General features: G+C 37.6%; 2 protein-coding genes across 3 annotated transcripts in view; one reads left to right on the top strand and one right to left on the bottom strand.

Annotated features, from left to right (window-relative positions):
- Positions 1-1,479, bottom strand: part of atp23 (ATP23 metallopeptidase and ATP synthase assembly factor homolog) — a 36,244-nt gene extending 34,765 nt beyond the window's left edge. The window contains exons 1-2 of one of the 2 annotated variants that reach the window (XM_035946370.2): positions 1,115-1,479; positions 983-1,028 (exon numbers count right to left, since the gene is read on the bottom strand). In XM_035946370.2, coding sequence (XP_035802263.1) covers positions 983-1,028; positions 1,115-1,262 — 194 coding nt within the window. In that variant the 5' untranslated portion in view covers positions 1,263-1,479. The remainder of the gene's footprint in view (positions 1-982; positions 1,029-1,114) is intronic. The other variant, XM_023266108.3, reaches the window with a different exon arrangement.
- Positions 1,480-2,666: 1,187 nt separating this feature from the next.
- On the top strand, positions 2,667-18,919 carry rpap3 (RNA polymerase II associated protein 3). Its single transcript, XM_023266120.3, has 17 exons — positions 2,667-2,804; positions 3,001-3,163; positions 4,978-5,139; positions 5,229-5,336; positions 5,417-5,544; positions 5,650-5,771; positions 7,112-7,185; positions 7,267-7,401; positions 7,528-7,655; positions 8,842-8,963; positions 9,050-9,120; positions 9,317-9,403; positions 16,180-16,358; positions 16,459-16,630; positions 17,414-17,511; positions 18,506-18,606; positions 18,693-18,919. The coding sequence occupies exons 2-17, from the start codon at positions 3,011-3,013 to the stop codon at positions 18,776-18,778; spliced, it is 1,926 nt and encodes a 641-aa protein (XP_023121888.1). The 5' UTR covers positions 2,667-2,804; positions 3,001-3,010; the 3' UTR covers positions 18,779-18,919.
- Positions 18,920-20,068: the final 1,149 nt, after the last annotated feature.

The following is a 20,068-nucleotide window of genomic DNA, read 5'->3' as shown; positions in this document are numbered from 1 at the left end:
ATCAGAATTACACAAATTATTAGAGCCAGAAAGTGTAAAGACAGAAAGAAACACCTGATTTTCAACTTTCCGACAGTCCTTGAACGGATCATGTGAGACATGTAGTTCCATTTGGAAAATTAACCAAAACTAACTTTAAAATCGTGATATTTTATAAAATATTTTTCATGTACATGTGTCATTGAAAAATCTAATCAAAATAAATAGCTTGTGTTATAAAAGTCCATTAAAAAAAATGAATAAATAAATCTGCACTCCTTGGCACAGCTATGAAACCATGAGTGACTTGGCTTCAAACAACAGTCACTTGACAAAGATTCACAGAGAGGAGGCAAATATGGAAGCAAACTAGAGAGATTGAGAGCAAAATAAAGCATACTTGAACAATAAAATGAATGCAGCTTGGCTCAAAAGCAGTGTACAAAGCTGCAAGCGGTCAGTAAGTTGTTGGAAGAGTCAGCATGGTGAAACATCTCTGTAGAGTTCATGTGCAGTGCAATGTGACAAATACCTAATTTGTAGAGGTTGTAAATATGTGTGTGTGTGTGTGTGTGTGTGTGTGTGTGTGTGTGTGTGTGTGTGTGTAAAATTCTTTTTTTTCAGTATTGGTAAAACCTGTAGGCACTTGTGAAAATGTTCTATGTATTCATTTCACATTTTTCAATATTTGAAAAATTAATTAGAGAAATTCAAGTTTAGTTGTGTTTTTATGATCTGTGGCATCATAACTGTTTCATACTACACAAAACACATTTTTTGGTTTTCTCTACTTCTAGCCATGGTTGTTCTGTTTCCATAGAGGTGATGGACTTTATTTTGCAGTGAAAAATGAACTCACAGTGAGTAAAATGGGACAGGAGCAGTAAAGGGGGGGTTAGCATTATACTCTATGTAAACAAGGAACATTCCCAGGATTTTTAGGAATGTGAAACTGGCAGCAGAAAGTCAAACATGACAAGGCTATTTTTTAAATGACACCTACCATCCTGAATTCTTCATGGCACTGAGGAGGAGTTTGGCATAAGGACCTGAGAAAAACACAGATGGAGACAGTTAGCATTCACTGACAGCTTTTACCTTTAAACGGCTAAACAAGCTAGCAGTAGCTACTTACTGGTTTCCATTGCGAACTGTAACATGACCCGACACTTGTGGTTGAAAGTGAACAGGCTCTGGGCGAAGTACTGCTTCTTGTCTTTCGGGTTTCTGTCCGGGAACAGGTCATATCCGTAGTCCTCCTCATCCTGCTTAGTCTGGTCCATGGTGGGAAACACTTTTAGAGACGTTAGCCTGGTTAGCCGCCGCTAGCTAGCAGGAGAGGTCGTCGCTGTTTTGTAGATCACATGGTCGCTGTAGGTCAAAGGTAACGGATATTAATTTTTATTTTCAGTCTACTGCATATCATTCTTCTACTAAATGTCACAAAATAAATAAAATTTAACACAAATTTAAAAAAAAAAAAGAAACGTTAAAAAAAATTGCTTATCAACGTAGTTTGTGAGTAAAGATCGTCTATTCAAATGTGTGGGAAAGACGTTAACTCTAAACAGGATTTGTGGACCACAACTACAATCAAACCTCGACAGGGCAGTTGCCAGTGCTGTTCTTACTCACACCCATGCCAAATTGTGATTTACATAAAATTTTTATTTCACCAATATATTTCTTCTGGCTAAAATGGCATTAGTGCTAGAGATGTTTTTGATCATTTTAAGAATATATATTTTATTTTATTTAGACTTTTATATTTAGGATATATATTCGTTTACATAGTATATTCAAGTAAATACTTCACTTGAGTGCTCTGGAACATGGTGGAAATGGTCATGTTCCATTTTTTTCAATTTGCAACAATTCAAATATATTCTAAATGTATATTAAATACATTGAATGCCATGTCATTGGTTGGTGTTGGTCCACTGTGTTAGATCAAATCTGAAGTCAACGCAGCCATCTAGCTGGGGATTTCAGAGCACTTCATGCTTCTATCTGCTGGCAAGATTTATGGAAGTGTCGATTTCCTTTGCCAGCAATACTTAACACATGCACACAGACCCAGAACTTCAACCAAATGGTTTACTGATAATGGTATTACTTTGCTTGATTGGCTAGCCAACTCATCTGACCTGAACCCAACAGGACACCATATAGTGTATTGTCAGGAGGAAAATGAGAAACACTTGACCCAGAAATACAGATGAAAGAAGACCGCTATCAAATCAAACCTGGGCTTCAATAACCTGGGCTGACTGCCTCCATGACAATCCACACGGATGCAGTAATTTGTAGTAAAAGAGCCTCAACGGAATATTGAGTGTGTAAATGAACATAGTTTACAGAAATTAGACTTTCATATATTTTATTGATCTTAGGAAATATTCTAATAGTTTAAGATACTAGATTTTCATTAACTATACGCCATAATTAGCAAAAATGAAAACAAAAGTCTTGAAATATTTCACTTTACGTGTAATAGACATGGAAGATATGAAAGTACAACAAAATGAACTTGTTAAATTCAAAATTTTTTAGATGCACTAGTAAATCTGTCATTGTATCTCATTTTACAAACTAACTAGCATAGATGCTAACAAGTGAATAATAAATTACTGGAGCAAGTTGTCGGTTATTTTGTGATATAGACGATCTTTGGTTACTTCCGCCGCCGCAAAGGCTGTTGGGACTCCGCTGTCATGGCTCCCAACATAAACAGAAACCTGTGAAAAACGACACTTTTTATTGCAGCTTTTAGCCAAACTGACTACAGCTACGTTTTACCTGTCAACTCAAGAGAGAAACGGAAGGTATCTTACAGACTTTAAGTAACCACAGAGTCATTTTAATCCGCTGTTTCCTCTAAATAAGTGGTGTTTTTGCTAGCCAGCTAGCTGTTAGCCGCAGCGTGATTCTCGTGTTTTCCACTGGGCTGCTGCTGCTCGGACCGAAAGACAGCAAGTGTTAAAGAGTTTGTTCCCCAAAAAACAAATGTGTGTTTCACAGGGAGGAAAACATGTCCGGAGGAAACAAAGCCGTTGAGCTGCAGCTTCAGATGCGGCAGAACGCGGAGGATCTGCACAGTTTCATGAAGGAGCTGGAGAGCTGGGAGACGGACATCAAGAGGAGGGACGAGGAGCTTAGGACCGGAGGAGCCCAGGAGGTTCAGGTGCGTCCTGCTGGAGACACACATCTATGTCAGGAGAGTTTACCAAACCACCAGACTCATTTTAGCTCGTCTGACTTGCATTTAGGCTTTTCAGCTCATCAGAATGCACCAAACAAGCCAGGTTTACTTTAGTTGCTCTGACTTACTTTAGTTTGGTTTCAAGAAGTGCATTTACCAGATAAACCTGGCTAGTTTCTGTTAGTCTGACTTACTTTCAAGTTGTTTTATTTCTTTATAGCAGGTTTACCAAATAAGTCAGGCTTATTTCAGTTAGTCTGACTTATTTTCAGGCTATTTCAGTTTCATATAGCAGGTTTACCAAATAAGTCAGGCTAAATTCAGTTAACCTGACTAATTTTTTTCAGTTCCTCTAACTTACATTATTTGGACTTCATAAGTCGAGTTTCCCAATAAGCCAGGCTTTTTTCAGTTAATTTCACTTATTTTCAGGTAATTTCAGTTCCATAAAGTGGCTTTACCAAATTAGGCCAGGCTTATTTCACTTAATTTGACTTACTGTTCAGCTATTTCAATTCCATAAATCAAATTTACCAAATAAGTCAGACTTATTTTAGTTAGCCTGACTTACGTTATTTTGGTTCCATAAATCAAGTTTTCTTGGAAGCCGACCTTATTTCAATTCATCGGACTTACTTTCAGGCTATTTTACTTTAATAAAGCACATTTATCAAATAAACCAGACTTATTTCAGTTAGTCTGACTTGCTTTCAGACAACTTCAGTTCCATAAAATGAGTGTACCACATGAGTGAGGCTTATTTCAGTTGATCTGACTTACTTTCAAGTTGGTTTGGTTCCATAAAGTGACTTTGCCAAATTAGGCCAGGCTTATTTCAGTTAATCAGACTTAATCATGTTATTTCAGTTCCAATAAGACAGGCTTACTTCATGTAGTCTGACTTGCTTCCTGGCTCTTTTAGTTCCATAAATCAAGTTTCACAGTAAGCTAGTCCTTTTTCAGTTAGTCTGACCCACTTGATGTTTGTTTTACTTATAAAGCGAATTTACTCAGTAACTAGGGCTTATTTGAGTTAGTCTTGCTTACTTTTGGGATATTTTGCTTTTATGACACAAATTTATCAAGTAAGCCAGGCTTCTTTCAGTTAATCTGAATTGCTTTCTGGCTGTTTGGGTTCCATAACACAAATGTACCAAACAAGCCAGACTTATGTCAGTTAATCAGACTTGCTTTCAAGCTAATTCAGTTCCATAAAGCGAGTTTATCAAATAAACCAGGCTTATTTTAATCAGTCTAACTTACTTCCAGAGGAGTGTGCCACGAAACAAGTTCAACATAACCAGGATTTGTTTGGTTAACCGTCTTGACAAAACTTAAAACCTTTCTTGCAGATAATGAGTATCACAACTGTGGTTATCAGCTTTCTTCATTAACTCAGGTTTTCTTTATTGTACTCTGTAGTTTTTGACCAAATTACAGGGAAATGAATGCTATTTGTGGAATAATCTTTGTGATAAAAACCAGTAGACCAATCAATATTGGAATCTGTCTTCCTGGAAACAAATCAGGACCAAACATAAAAACATATTTATGTACTTTCTACATCACATATTGAATTTATGTAGATTCCCAAAGCCACACAGTGCCTACAATTTGGTTTGGTTAGGTTAGCTGTGCAGCACCAGTTTCCATGTAGCAGGGGTCATCAGAAACCCTGGCTTTCGGCTCAACAAACCTTGTTAACGTATTCATCTCACTTTGTAGTTCACCTTTTCAGGTAAAGACCTGGTTGAATATCTGTCAGGAGTCATCAGCTTGTTGTTTCTGTGCTATAGAAAAACCTCCCACCTGTGCGCAACAAGGACTACAAAAACAAAAAACGTGAAAAGAAGAAGAAGACGGAGCTCAGTGTCAATGGTGACGCAAAAGTGGAAGAGACCAAACGGGCATCGAGGATAAAAGCATACGACTATCGATCATGGGACAAGTTTGATGTGGTAGCTGAAGCTTGTCTTTGAGAGCCTTTAAATGTACTTTGAACTAAAAGGCAGTTCACTACAGCTTTTATTTTTTCTGCTGGTTGCAGGACAAAGCTCTGGAAGAAATGGATAACGAGGAATGTCACGAGTCAAATGAGTCAGACTCTGAGGAAGCTGCAGTTGATCAGGAGAAAGCACTGGCAGAGAAGGAAAAGGTAGATATTGTTTGACAAGTATATTGAAAAAACTGCGATAGAAAGTGAGAATAACTACAGCTAAATACTTTGATTTTCAGGGTAACAAGTTTTTTAAAGATGGGAAATACGATGAAGCCATTGAATGTTACACCAGAGGAATGGGTGCGGATCCTTACAACCCTGTGCTTCCCACAAACAGAGCTACCTCCTTCTTCAGACTAAAAAAGTAAGTAAGGCACATGTTGCATAGAACTGCTGTGTTATGTTAGAAAGGATGTTTTGGGGATTTTGGGGAATCTGTAAATGAAGAAGAGTTTTTTTTTTTCTGCAGATATGCCGTAGCAGAGTCCGACTGTAACCTGGCAATTGCTCTTGACGGCAACTATGTCAAAGCCTTTGCACGGAGAGGAGCAGCTCGGGTTGCACTGAAGAAATATGAATCTGCATTAGAAGGTAAAAAGCAGAAACTGAGCATCATTTATCTTTATGTCTTCAATTAAGAATTCAAAATAGGAAAAATCAAATAACTACTTATTTATTTATGGATGAATCCAATGTGACACCTTGTTTGTTGGTCTGTATCTTTTAGTCATTTGACTTTCCTGTCAGACATGGGTATTAAAAAAACAAGAAACAAACGATTATATGATTTCCATGAAAATTTAAATCGGTTTCATTTTAATGGTCTCAAAGAATGAGCAAAATTAGAAAAATGATCTGAGTCTGATTATCTTTTTTGAACAAGAAACAAAAAATCAACGAAAAGCAAAAATGGGCAAAAAATATCTCAATGATTGCATTATTTCTAAGTTGAAAAGTTGAGTATTTCCTCTATGAGCAGTCAAAAACAGATATTTGAGAAAGACTACATTTAAAATACAGGCCCCAAAGTAGGAACTCAATGCAACAAAAGTGAAAACATCTGTGATTCAAAGGAAGATTGATAGAAAACCAGTGACAAGTGAGGCAATATTGAGTCGCCTGTAGTTTCCAGTCATCCTAGCTGCATGAACAAGCTTCTAAAAATGACATTGGAACATACTGAATTTTTGGTGTCTATCTGCATGTCTGCATCGTGGCTCCACATTGGGGGACAATGTCGGAGAAACTGAAAGATCTGATTGTGTGACTTCACAAAAATGGAAAAGGTTACAGATTGATCTATGAACAGCTAAAATAAGTTGCAGTCAGAAGGTATAGACTGAGTCATAGTACCACTAATCAGAGCTGCAGTGGTCGTCTTACTAAAAAGAGGACATGGACAGTGCACCTTTTGCGCAGTTTAGTTCTGAAAAACGGATGGTTAAGTGCTTCAGACTTTGCACAGGTACTATCAATGGAAAGTTGAAAGAGTTTTTGTGAAAGCTTAGACAGCATGAAGGACACGTCAACATCCAACGGCATCCAAGAAAGCAACCTTGCGTTTGTTGGGAACAAATCTGCCAGATAAAACTTAACAGACAACATACAATTAAGCCTGATGAATGTTAGGAACACAGTCTTTGGTTACATGAAAGAAAGATAAATTTGTTTGGTTAAGACAGGGTCCTTCATGTTTGTCATGAACCTATCCAGTGTATGCATAGTCCTGACAGTGAAGCACAGAGGTGGAAGTGTTAGTTTATGAGGTTGAATGAGTGCAAAAGGTGTTCTAGAGATGATATTTATAAATACCATCATGATTTTCCCATTTTGAATTATCATTTAAGCATGAAAAGAATAAACAACACAGAGACGAAGCAGTTTAACAGACAAAATGAGTGTTTCAATGACATAAATCTGCTTCTCAACAGATTACGAGACGGTCCTCAAGCTCGATCCCAGAAATGTGGAGGCACAGAATGAAGTGAAGAAAATCAAAGAGGAGGTGAGTTCATGGTGATTATTTTAGGTTAATCTCTCTGGTCTTTATTCTCTAATGTTCTTTTTTTTATTCTGGCTGATTCAGACCTCTGGACATCAGGCTGCTACTGTCCAGAGTGAAGCAACGTTACAAGAGGAGGCTCCCACAGTGGATCCTGATAAGCAGAGACTGGTGGAGGATCAGCAGAGAAGACAGGAGGCGGTTCTCCAGAAAGACAGAGTAAATTTTACTGCAGTTTAACAATTATCTGAAATGTTTTATCACTGTCTACTACTTTGTTTTCCAACCTGATATCACTTAAACTGTAACTCCCAAGTGAAGACGGTTATTGTATGTGTCTGTCAGGGAAATGCTTATTTCAAAGAAGGAAAATTTGAAGCAGCTGTCGAGTGCTACACCAGAGGAATGGAGGCCGACAGCATGAATGTCCTTCTGCCTGCCAACAGAGCCATGGCCTTCCTCAAACTTGAGAAGTAAGGACATAGTTTTACTTGAGAGAAGGTTCGAGGAAGTAAAACAACACTAAAGGTTGTTTGTCTGTAAATGTGATTGATGGAACTGAACCCACTTTTATGAAACCCCCTTAACCTCATAACCATTTGACAGGTTTAAAAGCATGGTATCTTTTTTAAAAATCTGCAAAACAACAGTATAGAGACAAATAAATGCATTTATAATATTTATTTTTGTTATTCCTTTTCTTATATTTATTATGAATATTTATATTATTTAAATATAGACGTGATCGATGGAACTGAACTAGCTTTTTTAAAATTAATCCTTGGAACCCGAAAACCAGTCGGCACGTTTCAAAGGGATGTTGCCTTTACAAAATAATCAGCAAAATTACATCAGTTATCAGAGTCAGAAACTATAAAAAGAGAGGAGATAATTCTCAGGTTTAGAAGTTTCTGACAGTCCTTGAACTACTCTTCTGTGATATGCTGTTTCATTGGGAAAATTAACTGAATTTAAGCATGAAATATTTGCATTTCATCAAAATCACTTCATTCTGCATGTCTCATTAATAAATTTGCCAAAAATAAACCCTTTGTTCAAACTAGATTCTGTAAAAAAAAAAAAAAAAAAAAAAAAATTCAGAGCTCCCCACTGCAATCACAAACTTATTAGTGACTCAACTGCGACCAACAGTCACATAACAATACAATCAGGGAGTTTTTAGGATGAACTGCAGGTTAACACAGAGCAGATAGAAGACGAGTATTAAAACAAAATCAAAGCAATTGAGAGCAAATAGACTTAAGCATTAAAACAGATGCAGCATTCCTCAAAAATTTCGTACAGATGAGAAAATTGTCAGCAAGTTGTTAGATGATGCATTCAAAGTATGTAGAGCCACCATTTTTTTCAAGTATCAGTAACACGTGTGTTTTTTTTCCAATCTTTTTATTACAGGCAAGAAAATGAACCTTGTTTGTTTATATTATTATAATTTATGGTGTTATAATTGTATCATACTGCAGCAAAAGACATTCTTAAGTTCTCTCTACTTCTAGTGATGGTTGTTCTGTTTCCATAGAGGTGGACTTTATATTGCAGTGAAAAATTACTCTACAGTGAGTAAAATTGTGACAGAATCATGTGGCAGCACAGTCTTGACACACCATCTCTTTATGTTTTTCCTCTTTCCTGCTGCAGGTATAGGGAGACAGAGGAGGACTGCACTAAAGCCATTTCCCTGGACAGCACTTACTCCAAAGCTTTCGCTCGCCGAGCAACAGCCAGAGTGGCTTTAGGAAAACTGGAAGAAGCCAAACAAGGTGCTTCACAGAACAACGCTGTGTCTGCTTTTCTGACTCTGTGCTGTTGGTGTCATTCTTATCTTTACCTCTGTTGTGTGTCACAGATTTTCAGCAGCTGTTGAAACTGGAACCAGGAAACAAACAGGCCCTGAATGAACTCCAGAAGCTGCAGATTGTAGGTTTTGGTGTTGTATCTGAGTCTAAAACGGGGAAGAAGAGAAACAGCCCTGCCAGTTAGATTAGTGTTGAAATACACATCTTCTTGTTCCTGTACTGTCCCTCTAGTTTGGAAACTTTGCATTGAAATAAATGCTTACTTTTCTGTATAAATCATTTTACAGAGACTTCCTTTCTCTTACTTCTTGTGTTAGGACTCCACGGGTCTTCTTCAAACAGAGGAGAGCTCACAGCGGAGAACAGTCCAGCCAATAGACAAACCAGAACATCTGCGCTCAACTGTAAGTTACTGTAAAAATCTCTTATTAGTCTTTCCCTAAAGCGTGGAAGTTACTCAGACGCCCTTCAAAACTAAATTCTGCTACACTAAAGTCAGTAAATGCACATATTAGTAGATGTATGACAGTAAAAATTCTTACTTTATGTTACTGCATTGCAAGTGAAGGAATCCTTTAATTAACGAACCAACGATTGCAGTGAAGTTGGGAATTTTGGATAAAAATTAGGGCTGGGACCTTAACGCATTAATTTCGATTAATTAATTACAGCAAAAAATAATAATAATAAATAAATTGTAATGATAGCAGTACTATCAAGTGACCACTAGTTGGCAGTATAGCCTTAAGTGTGTTATGAGTTAGATAGACGAACAAGAATGCTTTGTTGTGGAGCTGAGACTACGTTGTTGACGGTTAAAATAAATAGCTTGCTGCTCGTAGAAGCTAGCAGCACAAATGTTCATGCATGACTTCTTGAATAACAGAAGACAGAACATTACATGGTACCAGGTCGCGGGTCGAGAAAGAAAAAGAAACTGAAGCAAGATGGACGCCGTAAAGCCACCAACTCCGCTGAAAATGACGGGTAATGTGGATGCTAACTGGCGGACTTTCAAGCAACAGTTCCTGCTCTACCTTGCCGCCATAGGAGTGGATAGTAGGGCGGAAGCAAGAAAAATAGCCCTTTTGCTAACCATCGCCGGAGCGGAGGCTATTGAAGTTTTCAACACGTTTGTATATGAAGCACCCGAGGACAAAGACAAGTTTGAAAAGGTCCTACAGAAATTTGATGAACACTGTCTTGCCAAGAAAAATGAAACTTATGAACGATACGTGTTTCGGTCGAGGCTCCAACAGCCTGGTGAGTCGTTTGATAATTTTCTCACCGATCTCAAAATAAAAGCTCAGTCCTGTAACTTTGGTGATCTCAAAAACTCAATGATAAGGGATCAGATTGTATTTGGGACGAATGAAAAGAAACTTAGAGAAAAGCTGTTGAGAGATGCGGACCTCACATTGGACAGTGCAATAAAAACGTGCCAAGCTAATGAGCTAGCAAAGCAACACGCTCTTACATTCAAAGCAACGCCATGTGAAGAAGAAAATGAGTCTGTGAAAACAGTGGCAATGAAAGGAAAGTCACGATTCAAGTTTAAGCATAAAGACAAAAGCAGAGACAATGATCAAACACAGTTTAGCTGCAAAAAGTGTGGCGAAATGCACAAGCCTAAACAGTGCCCTGCATTTGGGAGAACATGTGCAAAGTGTAAAAAGCAAAATCACTATGCGAAAATGTGCCACACTAGAAAGAACGTACACACAGTGCAGGAAGACACAGATGATAGTGATGATTTAAGTGAGACATTTTTCATCAAAATGGTGTCTGGAGAGGACAACTTCAAGCAGCCCCAAAACACAAGAGACACTGAACATGTTATATGTGCAGTAAAAGAAGATAAATGGACTGCACCTCTGATAGTCAATGGGACAATAATAACCTTCAAAATTGACACCGGAGCCAAAGCAAACCTAATCAATGAAAATGATGTGAAAGCACTTGCAGAGAAACCAAAAAGAGTCGCAGGCAAGGCTATGTCATTAAAAGCGTACAACAACCAGCCAATAAAAACTATGGGAGTTTGCAGGCTGATTGTGACAGCAAAAGGAAAACAACACAACATAATGTTCACAATAGTGCCAAGTGGACATGAGTCAATCCTGGGAGACAAGGCATCTGAGGACCTTGGGCTGGTGAAAAGAATCTACCAAATCAACAGTGACAACGTCAATATGGACAAATTGAACAAAAGACTGTCACAAAGTGAAGGTAGTACAAGTATATTAAACAAATACACGTCTGTCTTTAAAGGACATGGTACACTGCCTTACACTTACAAAATACAGCTCAAGGATGATGCTAAACCTGTAGTGCATGCCCCAAGAAGAGTACCAGCACCTCTCAAAGCCGGATTAAAAAAGGAACTAAACAGAATGACACAGATGGGAGTCATTGAGAGAGTGGTAGAGCCCACAGACTGGGTTAATTCCATCACATGTGTTAAAAAGAGAAATTCCCCTGAATTACGTGTCTGCCTAGATCCTAAAGATCTAAATGAAAACATAAAAAGAGAACATTATCAAATTCCCAAGCGTGAAGAGATCCTGAGTGACATGGCAGGCGCAAAGTTCTTCAGCAAACTAGATGCCTCGCACGGATTTTGGCAGCTGAAATTGGACCCAGAAAGCAGCAGGTACACCACCTTTAACACACCATTTGGACGTTACTGTTTTCTGAGGCTCCCATTTGGCATCAAGTCAGCGCCCGAGATCTTTCACAGAGCCATGGAGTCGATCATAGAAGGTCTGGAAGGAACACGTGTTTACATTGATGACTTAATAGTCTGGGGAAACACAAAACAACAACATGATGAGAGACTAGAGAAACTGTTACGAAGAGTGAAAAAGTACGGACTCAAACTAAAGAGAGAGAAATGTCTTTTTGGAGTTACAGAAATGACGTTCCTGGGAGACAAGCTCACAGCAGACGGAGTAGTCCCAGATGAAACCAAAGTGCAAGCCATACTGGACATGCCAGCTCCAATTGATAAAAAAGGAGTTCTGCGAGCCATGGGAATGATAAACTTTCTGGGCAAGTTCATTCCCAACCTCTCCTCAAAGACAAAGTGCCTGAGAGAGTTGCTGCATCACAACATAGCTTTCGAGTGGACAACAAGACATGAGAAGGAGTGGAAAGAACTAAAGAGAACTGTGACAGCTGAGCCAGTCCTTACCTACTTTGATCCAACAAAACCGACCAAAGTTTCCACTGATGCATCAAAAGACGGGCTAGGTGCCGTATTGCTGCAAATGAACAAAGAAACATGGCAACCTGTAGCCTATGCATCTAGATCAATGTCAGAGACTGAGAAACGCTATGCTCAGATTGAGAAGGAGTCACTGGGCCTAGTGTTTGGGTGTGGTAAGTTTCACACTTATGTTTATGGACTGCCCACGTTCATAGCAGAGACTGATCATAAACCACTCATTTCAATTAGAAAAAAGAATCTCAACGACATGTCGCCCAGAATCCAGCGTATGATGATGACATTGCAGCGCTATGATTTTGATCTGATATACACGCCGGGAAAATACATAGTGCTAGCTGACACACTTTCCCGAGCACCAGCACCTGTCAGTGAGACTAAGTGCATCACAACAGAGGAGGCTGAGGCTCACATCAACATGATCACAGCCTCACTGCCAGCAACAGACAATATGCTGCAAAAGATTGTCAAAGAGACAGCAATGGACCCTGTACTGAACAAAGTGACACAGTGTATAAGCAATGGCTGGTCAAAAGGAGTCTGCCCACAGTTTTTTCCTGTGCGGGCAGAGTTATGTATGTCTAATAGCATCCTGCTGAGAAAGGACAGGATTGTTATTCCACAAACTATGCACAAAGACATGCTTCAACGTCTTCATGAAGGACACCTGGGAGTAGAGAAATGCAAGAGAAGAGCGCGAGAAGCCATATACTGGCCAGGCATTAACAAGGACATTGAGGAAATGATTCAAAAATGCCAAATCTGCCAGAAACATCACTACAAACAAGTCAAAGAGCCAATGCTGGTAGCCGACCTTCCCTCAGCACCCTGGCAAAAGGTGGGCACAGATTTATTTCATCTGCATGGCAAAGACTATCTTCTTGTTATAGACTATTACTCTAACTATCCTGAGATTGCCCAACTCTCCAGCACCTCTGCACAGTCTGTTATTGTGCACATGAAAGGATTCTTTGCAAGACACGGAATCCCACAGAGTGTTGTGAGTGACAACGGTCCACAATATGCCTGTGAAGAGTTTAAGGAATTTGCAAGGCAATATGGATTCAAGCACATCACATCGAGCCCTTTGTACCCACAAGCAAATGGTCAGGCTGAAAAGGGAGTACAAATCGTTAAGAGACTGCTGAAGAAAGCCAAAGATGGTAAGACTGACCCTCACCTTGCTTTGCTAAGTTACAGAGCTGCACCTCTGGAGTGTGGAGCATCACCTGCTGAGCTACTCATGTGTCGTAAACTCCGCACTACACTTCCACAAGTACAACAAGGACATGATAACAACATCTGGATGGACAACAAGAAGAGGCTCAAACTCAAACAGAAAATGGCTTATGACAGAGCTACAAAATATCTTGAACCTCTTTGTGAAAAGGACACTGTGAGGATCGAAGGACCTGACTGCTGGGGCAGAAAAGCAACTGTGCTCAGTGAAGTTGGACCTAGATCTTACATTGTGGAAACCGAGGATGGACGGACAGTGAGGAGAAATAGGAGGAGTCTGTTAAAGACTCAAGAGGACACTGACAAACATTCTGCTGAGGAAGAACCTGAAGAACAAAAAGATACACCAGTTGCACACCCAACAGAACCTCAAGCAACTTCTCGAATGACTGAACCTGTTAGGAGGTCGACAAGAGCTAGAAAACCACCTGACAGACTTATTGAAAATGCTTAATGTTTGTTATGAAAAAAGGGTACCTTGTTATTTGTTATGCATTTTGGTAAAAGGTACGTGAATTTGCACTTGCAGTGTTTATTTGTTAAAAAAAAAAAAAAAAAAAAAGGAAAAACATGAAGATGTAAAACAAAGTAAAATGAATGAGTTAAAACATTGTTATAAAATATGTATTGTTAAAACTTTGGAAGGGAGATGTAATGATAGCAGTACTATCAAGTGACCACTAGTTGGCAGTATAGCCTTAAGTGTGTTATGAGTTAGATAGACGAACAAGAATGCTTTGTTGTGGAGCTGAGACTACGTTGTTGACGGTTAAAATAAATAGCTTGCTGCTCGTAGAAGCTAGCAGCACAAATGTTCATGCATGACTTCTTGAATAACAGAAGACAGAACATTACATAAATAACGCGTTAAAAATACCACCACAATTTATTGCACCCTCCTCAGTTCCCTCATTTCTGGCACACCGGTAACTCTGATGAACACTCCAGCCCAGTAGGTGGCGGTAATGAACCTAAAGTCTGTTTGTAGCCATGAAGAAGAAGCAAAGGAAGCCCTGAGTGAAGTCAGGCACTGGTGAACAGTGAAGGAAGACGAGATTGAGCTTGTTGGGCAGAAAGTTTCCTTTTAAAAATCTTCCCGATGGCAGCTTGGATAAAAGCCTGGTTGTGTGCAAATTGTACAACAAAGAGTTTTCTGATCACTGCGTCACTTCAAGCCGACGGTATCACCTCAATGTAAAACATGTTGCTGTTAGCACCAGAGCTAACGTTAGCTACGAGTCATGCTAACGGTGTAGCCATCCCATAATAGACCACTTTTCTAGACAGTGCTTGAGTTTACAGAAAGTCTTAAAATGTTGAATAAAATGTATGTAGCAGACAGATGAAAAATGCAGATAAATAGAAATGAAACATTTTTGTGGTTTAAGTTTTTACTCCGTCGAGGCGCTGCCTCCTTGGAGGAGGAATAACCTAAACAACAAAAATATCTCTTTCAAGAACTTAATCATACAATTTTTGTTTATAAAAAAATTACATAAATAAAATTGATATTCCTATAAAAAGAACCATCAAAATTCCACCATTTATCAGACCCAGAAAAGATGAAAACAGAATGAATCTCTGGATTTTCAACTTTCTGAAGCTCCTTGAATCACTTATGCTGATTTTATGTGCCATACAGTGGAAAAAACAGCTAAATTCAGGCTTTAAGTCATCAAAATCACTTTTTTCTATATGTCCCATTTTCCTTTTTTAAAATAAATTTTAAATTATAAACACACATGTCTATTCATTGATTCAACTGTCAACCACAATTTTATTTGAATTGAAAAACTTGACTTATTGTGTCAAATATTGCTATTTGACAAAACTGCAATTAATTGTGATTAATTACAAAGCCTGTAATTAATTAGATTATTTTTTTTTAAAAATCACGTCCCGCCACAAATAAAAACATTACATTTCAATTTTACATAATTTAATTTAATGCATTTTCCAATCGACAAAGAGCTTTTAAAAAATCGATTAATCATGAATTTTTGTCATGTGACTGCAGAGCCACTAATAACTACCTGGTTGCGCTAAAAAGTGGAGAATTTTATGTTAGTTTGTTTTTTTACAGCATCTGGTTAATTTGTACGCTTTGTTTTTTGCCATAGTTTTTTAATGAGATATTGTCAATAAAATGTCACAATTTTAAGATTAGATTTGGTAAATTTTTCCGACAGCAGATGTCAGATGGATAGTTCTGCAAATGTTGGAGAGTTGAAAATCTGCCATTTTTTTGTGTTTTTACAGTTTCTGGCTCTAAAGGTGGTATAATTTTGGATATTTTAAAAAAGATAACAGGATTTTTTAAGCTGATGGTGGATTTTGGATTTCAGAGGTTTAAAAGATGACTATGGCAAATTGTCAGAAGTCTATATATTTTAAATTTTAAAGGCCAAAAGATGAATTAAGTCATAACAAAATAAAGTAATGTTAAAATCTATGTATTTATGTTGGTTTTAGGTAATGTGACAGTGATTTCTGTCTTTATAATATTTGTATTTCGCTGTAGCTTTAACTGTTGATTCCTTCTTCTCTTTACAAGCTTTAACATTCTTTGTCCAACAGGTGGCATCATAGACTCAGCATTTGTCACCTGAAACTTTTATTTTACCTCCACTAGAATGATGAGAATCAGTAATCAGGTGTGTTTTTATTTTTATAAACTTCACCAACACATAGCTATTCTTCTTCCTTGCTCTTCAGAAACCTCTGAGGAGGATAAATGTCGAGGAAATCAGTGGAAAAGTGACGCTGCCTGAATCAGTCGTCCAGGAGGTGATGAAGGAAACTGAGGATGGATCGTCTCCGCTGTCCACATCGCCAAGCGCCAAGATCATCAAACTCGAGGCAATTTCAGGCTCTCCCTCCCTCACATCTGACCAGTGAGTGACATTTCTTTATCAACAAAATCTAGAAAGCACCAAAAGTTGTTTTATTGTGTGCTGATCCTCAGTAAATAGGTGTTCTGCTTCTGTTCACCAGATTTCCTGCAAGTAAACCAACCAAAGAAGCAACAAAGGAGGAAATAGTTCATCCCGTTGAACCATCAACCACAGAAACGGAGCTTCCTCCTCCACCAACCAACAGTTTCCAGCTGGAGGCCGACTTCCGCAAGATCAGAAAGCAGCCTCAAGTCATTTACAGATACCTGAGGGTGAGACTTGTGAGCTCTTCTTAGTGAGATGGTTAAAGTGACATTTCAAATCACCTGAAAACTAGACTTTTAAATACAAGGATTTAAATTCTTAAAGTTTTTCGAGCAGATAATTTAAAAAACTGGACGAACAAATCAAACGTGAGGTGCTGAAAACTGAACCGAACACTCAGGAATACGCCTCTTATGTCCAACCTACAAATGTAGTGCTTCATTTCTGCTGTTTTGTACAGTTATAAATGTTAAAATAATATGATATGATATGCACTGTAGGAGCCAATTAGTGCTCAGTTTATGAGTAGTAAGCAGTATTAAACAGCTGTCTAACCTTTGAGGCACCTTGTTGCTGCAGTATTTGTGTTCATTTGTTGAAAATATGGTGAAGATTATTCAAAGGGTTGAGTGAAAAAAAAGCTGCTAGTGCATCTCAGCATATTAAATTATCATTAAAAATGTATTTTTTTTCATAATTTAATTCAAGGGAAAGGTAAGCCATCTTGTTTTATATATTAATTACATGTCAACTGCAATATTTCAGGCCTTTCTTTAATTTAATTTTGATAATTAGAACTCATGAAATCCAGTCTCAACTTTATGACAATATTCTAATTGTTTTAGGATGTGCTAGTACTATATGCTGTCTGTTTACACAATCCTGAAAACATGTAGTTTCGTCCTGCTGTACTTTGTAAATGACTGGGATGACAATGAAGAGTAACTTTTAAAGAAAAGCCTTTAATATTTAGTTTAGTTTCATTCTTGTTCTTGCTTTTTTGTTTGCAGCAAATCACCCCTGAAGCGTACGCTAAGATTTTCCACAACTCCCTCGAACCTGACATCCTCAATCAGATCCTGAGGACGATGCAGGAGTTCTACATCAGGTAAGTTCTTTAAATGCAGCTCATAGAAAAAATATCTGCATCTGAACTGGTTTTATTTGTAGTTAATGGATAATATTATTTGTTAAGTATTCGTTACATGACATTTTTCTGTAATAAATCAGAACAGACACGTTTACAGTTTCATTTGCTGGATGTAAAGTGTATGCTATACTCTTTAAAAAAAAGACTAAGCTTATTTTTACTGTTTTGCTGTCTTTATTCTTTTATTCCATTTTTTCTTTTGCATTTTTTCTATAAACTCTGTGTTGTTTTCTTTCATTTAATGTGTATGTTAAAGGCATTTTTAGTGCTTTAGTATTTTTTGTGAATATCCCCAGTTAGGAATCAATAAAGTTTATCTTATATTTATATTGTTTTTTTGTTGTATGGATTTATTCATATTGAAATTCTGTATTTACATTTTGTATTTTTTGTTCTGTTTCTCCACTTTCTATATAAATATAAAAGTTTGATACCTACACTACTGTTCAAAAGTTTGGGGTCACTCAGACAATTTCATGTTTTTCATGAAAACTCACACTTTTATTCATGTGCTAATGAAATTGCACAAGGGTTTTCTAATCATCAGTTAGCCTTTCAACACCATTAGCTAACACAATGTAGCATTAGAACACAGGAGTGATGGTTGCTGGAAATGTTTCTCTGTACACCTATGTAGATATTCCATTAAAAATCAGCTGTTTCCAGCTAGAATAGTCATTTACCACATTAACATTGTCTAGACTGGATTTCTGATTCATTTATTGTTATCTGCTTTGAAAAAAATATACTTTTCTTTCAAAAATAAGTGACCCCAAAATTTTGAATGATAAAGATAGAAAAGTTCTATATATAACTGTTATCTATAAAAAACAGTACTTCTTTTTCTTCTTATTAGAAAAGAAAAAGCAGTAAATAAAGAAGCAGAGAAAGAATTTTATGATGAAGAACCTGTCTGGTGTTTTATTGTGTATTAAGACCAGTTTCTGTGCAGGAATGAAGCTCCGGCCGTCACCATGGAAACCCTCAGCAGCCTAGCGAGCGTGAGGCGCTTCGACATGGCCGTCATGTTCATGTCGTCCTCGGAGAAGAAAGGTGGAGTCTCCTTGCTCTGCTCATTTTTTCATCCATAGATTCCAGCATGTTGATAATGCCTCTTCTTTACTTTTCTTTCTCCACAGTTCTTAAAGAATTGTTTGACTTTCTTCACCGAGCCGAGCTGGACAGATCGTCTATCGCCGCCTTACAGAAGAAATACGGCGTGTGACTCAGATTTTAGGCAAATTTGCAGCCTCCTTGACAGTCTTAGGATTTCAAAGCCAATTAAACAATTTAGTTATATTCTAATACCTGAATAAACTTTGAATCGGTTCACTTCCACTGAACAGGACTGCTGAGCCATCGGGAATATGGACGTCTGTACTCTTTACACTGAGTTTATTCAGAGTTGGAGGCTGGAAATTCACACTCTATTGTCTAGACTTTGATGCATTTCATTATGAAACAATCCAGTGAAGAACCTTGTTCCTGTGCAATAGTTAAATTCACTGATTTAAATCATTTATCCACATCTTCAAGTGCATTTTCACTCTTGCAAAATGAGCATCATCAATCCTGCCGATGACTTCTTGTGACTTTTAAAAAAATCTCACCAAAATTTCAGTTTACTTGAGCTAGAAACTGTCAAAGCAGAAATTATCATCAGAGTTTCAACTTTATGATGGTCCTCGCGCTACTCATCAGTGACATGACATTTAATTAGGAAAATTAATTGCAATATTTCACAAAATCTCTTTATTCCAAATGTCTCATTTTTTAAAAATGCTAAAAATAACGAGTCTGTTCTTCCCATATTCTGTCGAAAAACAAAAATTTCTGCAATCTTTAGCGCAACTGTGAAACAATTAGTGACTCAGCTGCGACCAATGGTCACATCGCAAAAATTCTGTAAATTTTCGGCTGAACTGCAGGCAGTGTTCACACAGAACAGATAGGAAAAAAGTGTAGAAACATTAAAAAATGTAAGAAGTAAAAAGTAGTAACTTGGAAACATTATGTACACATATGTTATTCAAGTTTTTTCAACTTCTGTGAAATGAAAAGTCTAATTTATTTATGTTTTATAGTATAACTAGGTGCTTGATATATTTTGAAGTCCTCTGTATACTTCTTGTCAAGGCTGACCTGTTTCCATAAAGATGCAGGATTTTATATCGCAGTGGAAAATGAGCCCACAGTGAGTAAAAATGTTGTAGGAGCATAAAACACCCAGAAACTGCCTGGTATTCAGTGGTTAAATCATCTCTAAGTGGTGAAAAATTCATGAACAGGCAACACTGGTAATAAAAAATGAAGGCAAGCTACACAGAAAGGAAAATAAAAATTAATGGCAGATATATTAGATGTGAGAGATTTTCTACGAATAGGAAGTGTGAATTTCCAACCTGCTTTGTTGAAGGCAATGTTAACGCATAAATGTGAATTTGTGAGTGCATTGGTTGAAACTTCCGATTATTATTATTATTTTTTTTTGGCATTTATTGCACGTTTATAGTGG

This window comes from Amphiprion ocellaris, chromosome 21 (genome assembly GCF_022539595.1).
Source record: "Amphiprion ocellaris isolate individual 3 ecotype Okinawa chromosome 21, ASM2253959v1, whole genome shotgun sequence".
NCBI classification, from domain to species: domain Eukaryota; kingdom Metazoa; phylum Chordata; class Actinopteri; family Pomacentridae; genus Amphiprion; species Amphiprion ocellaris.
This window is presented reverse-complemented; position numbering and strand designations above follow the sequence as displayed.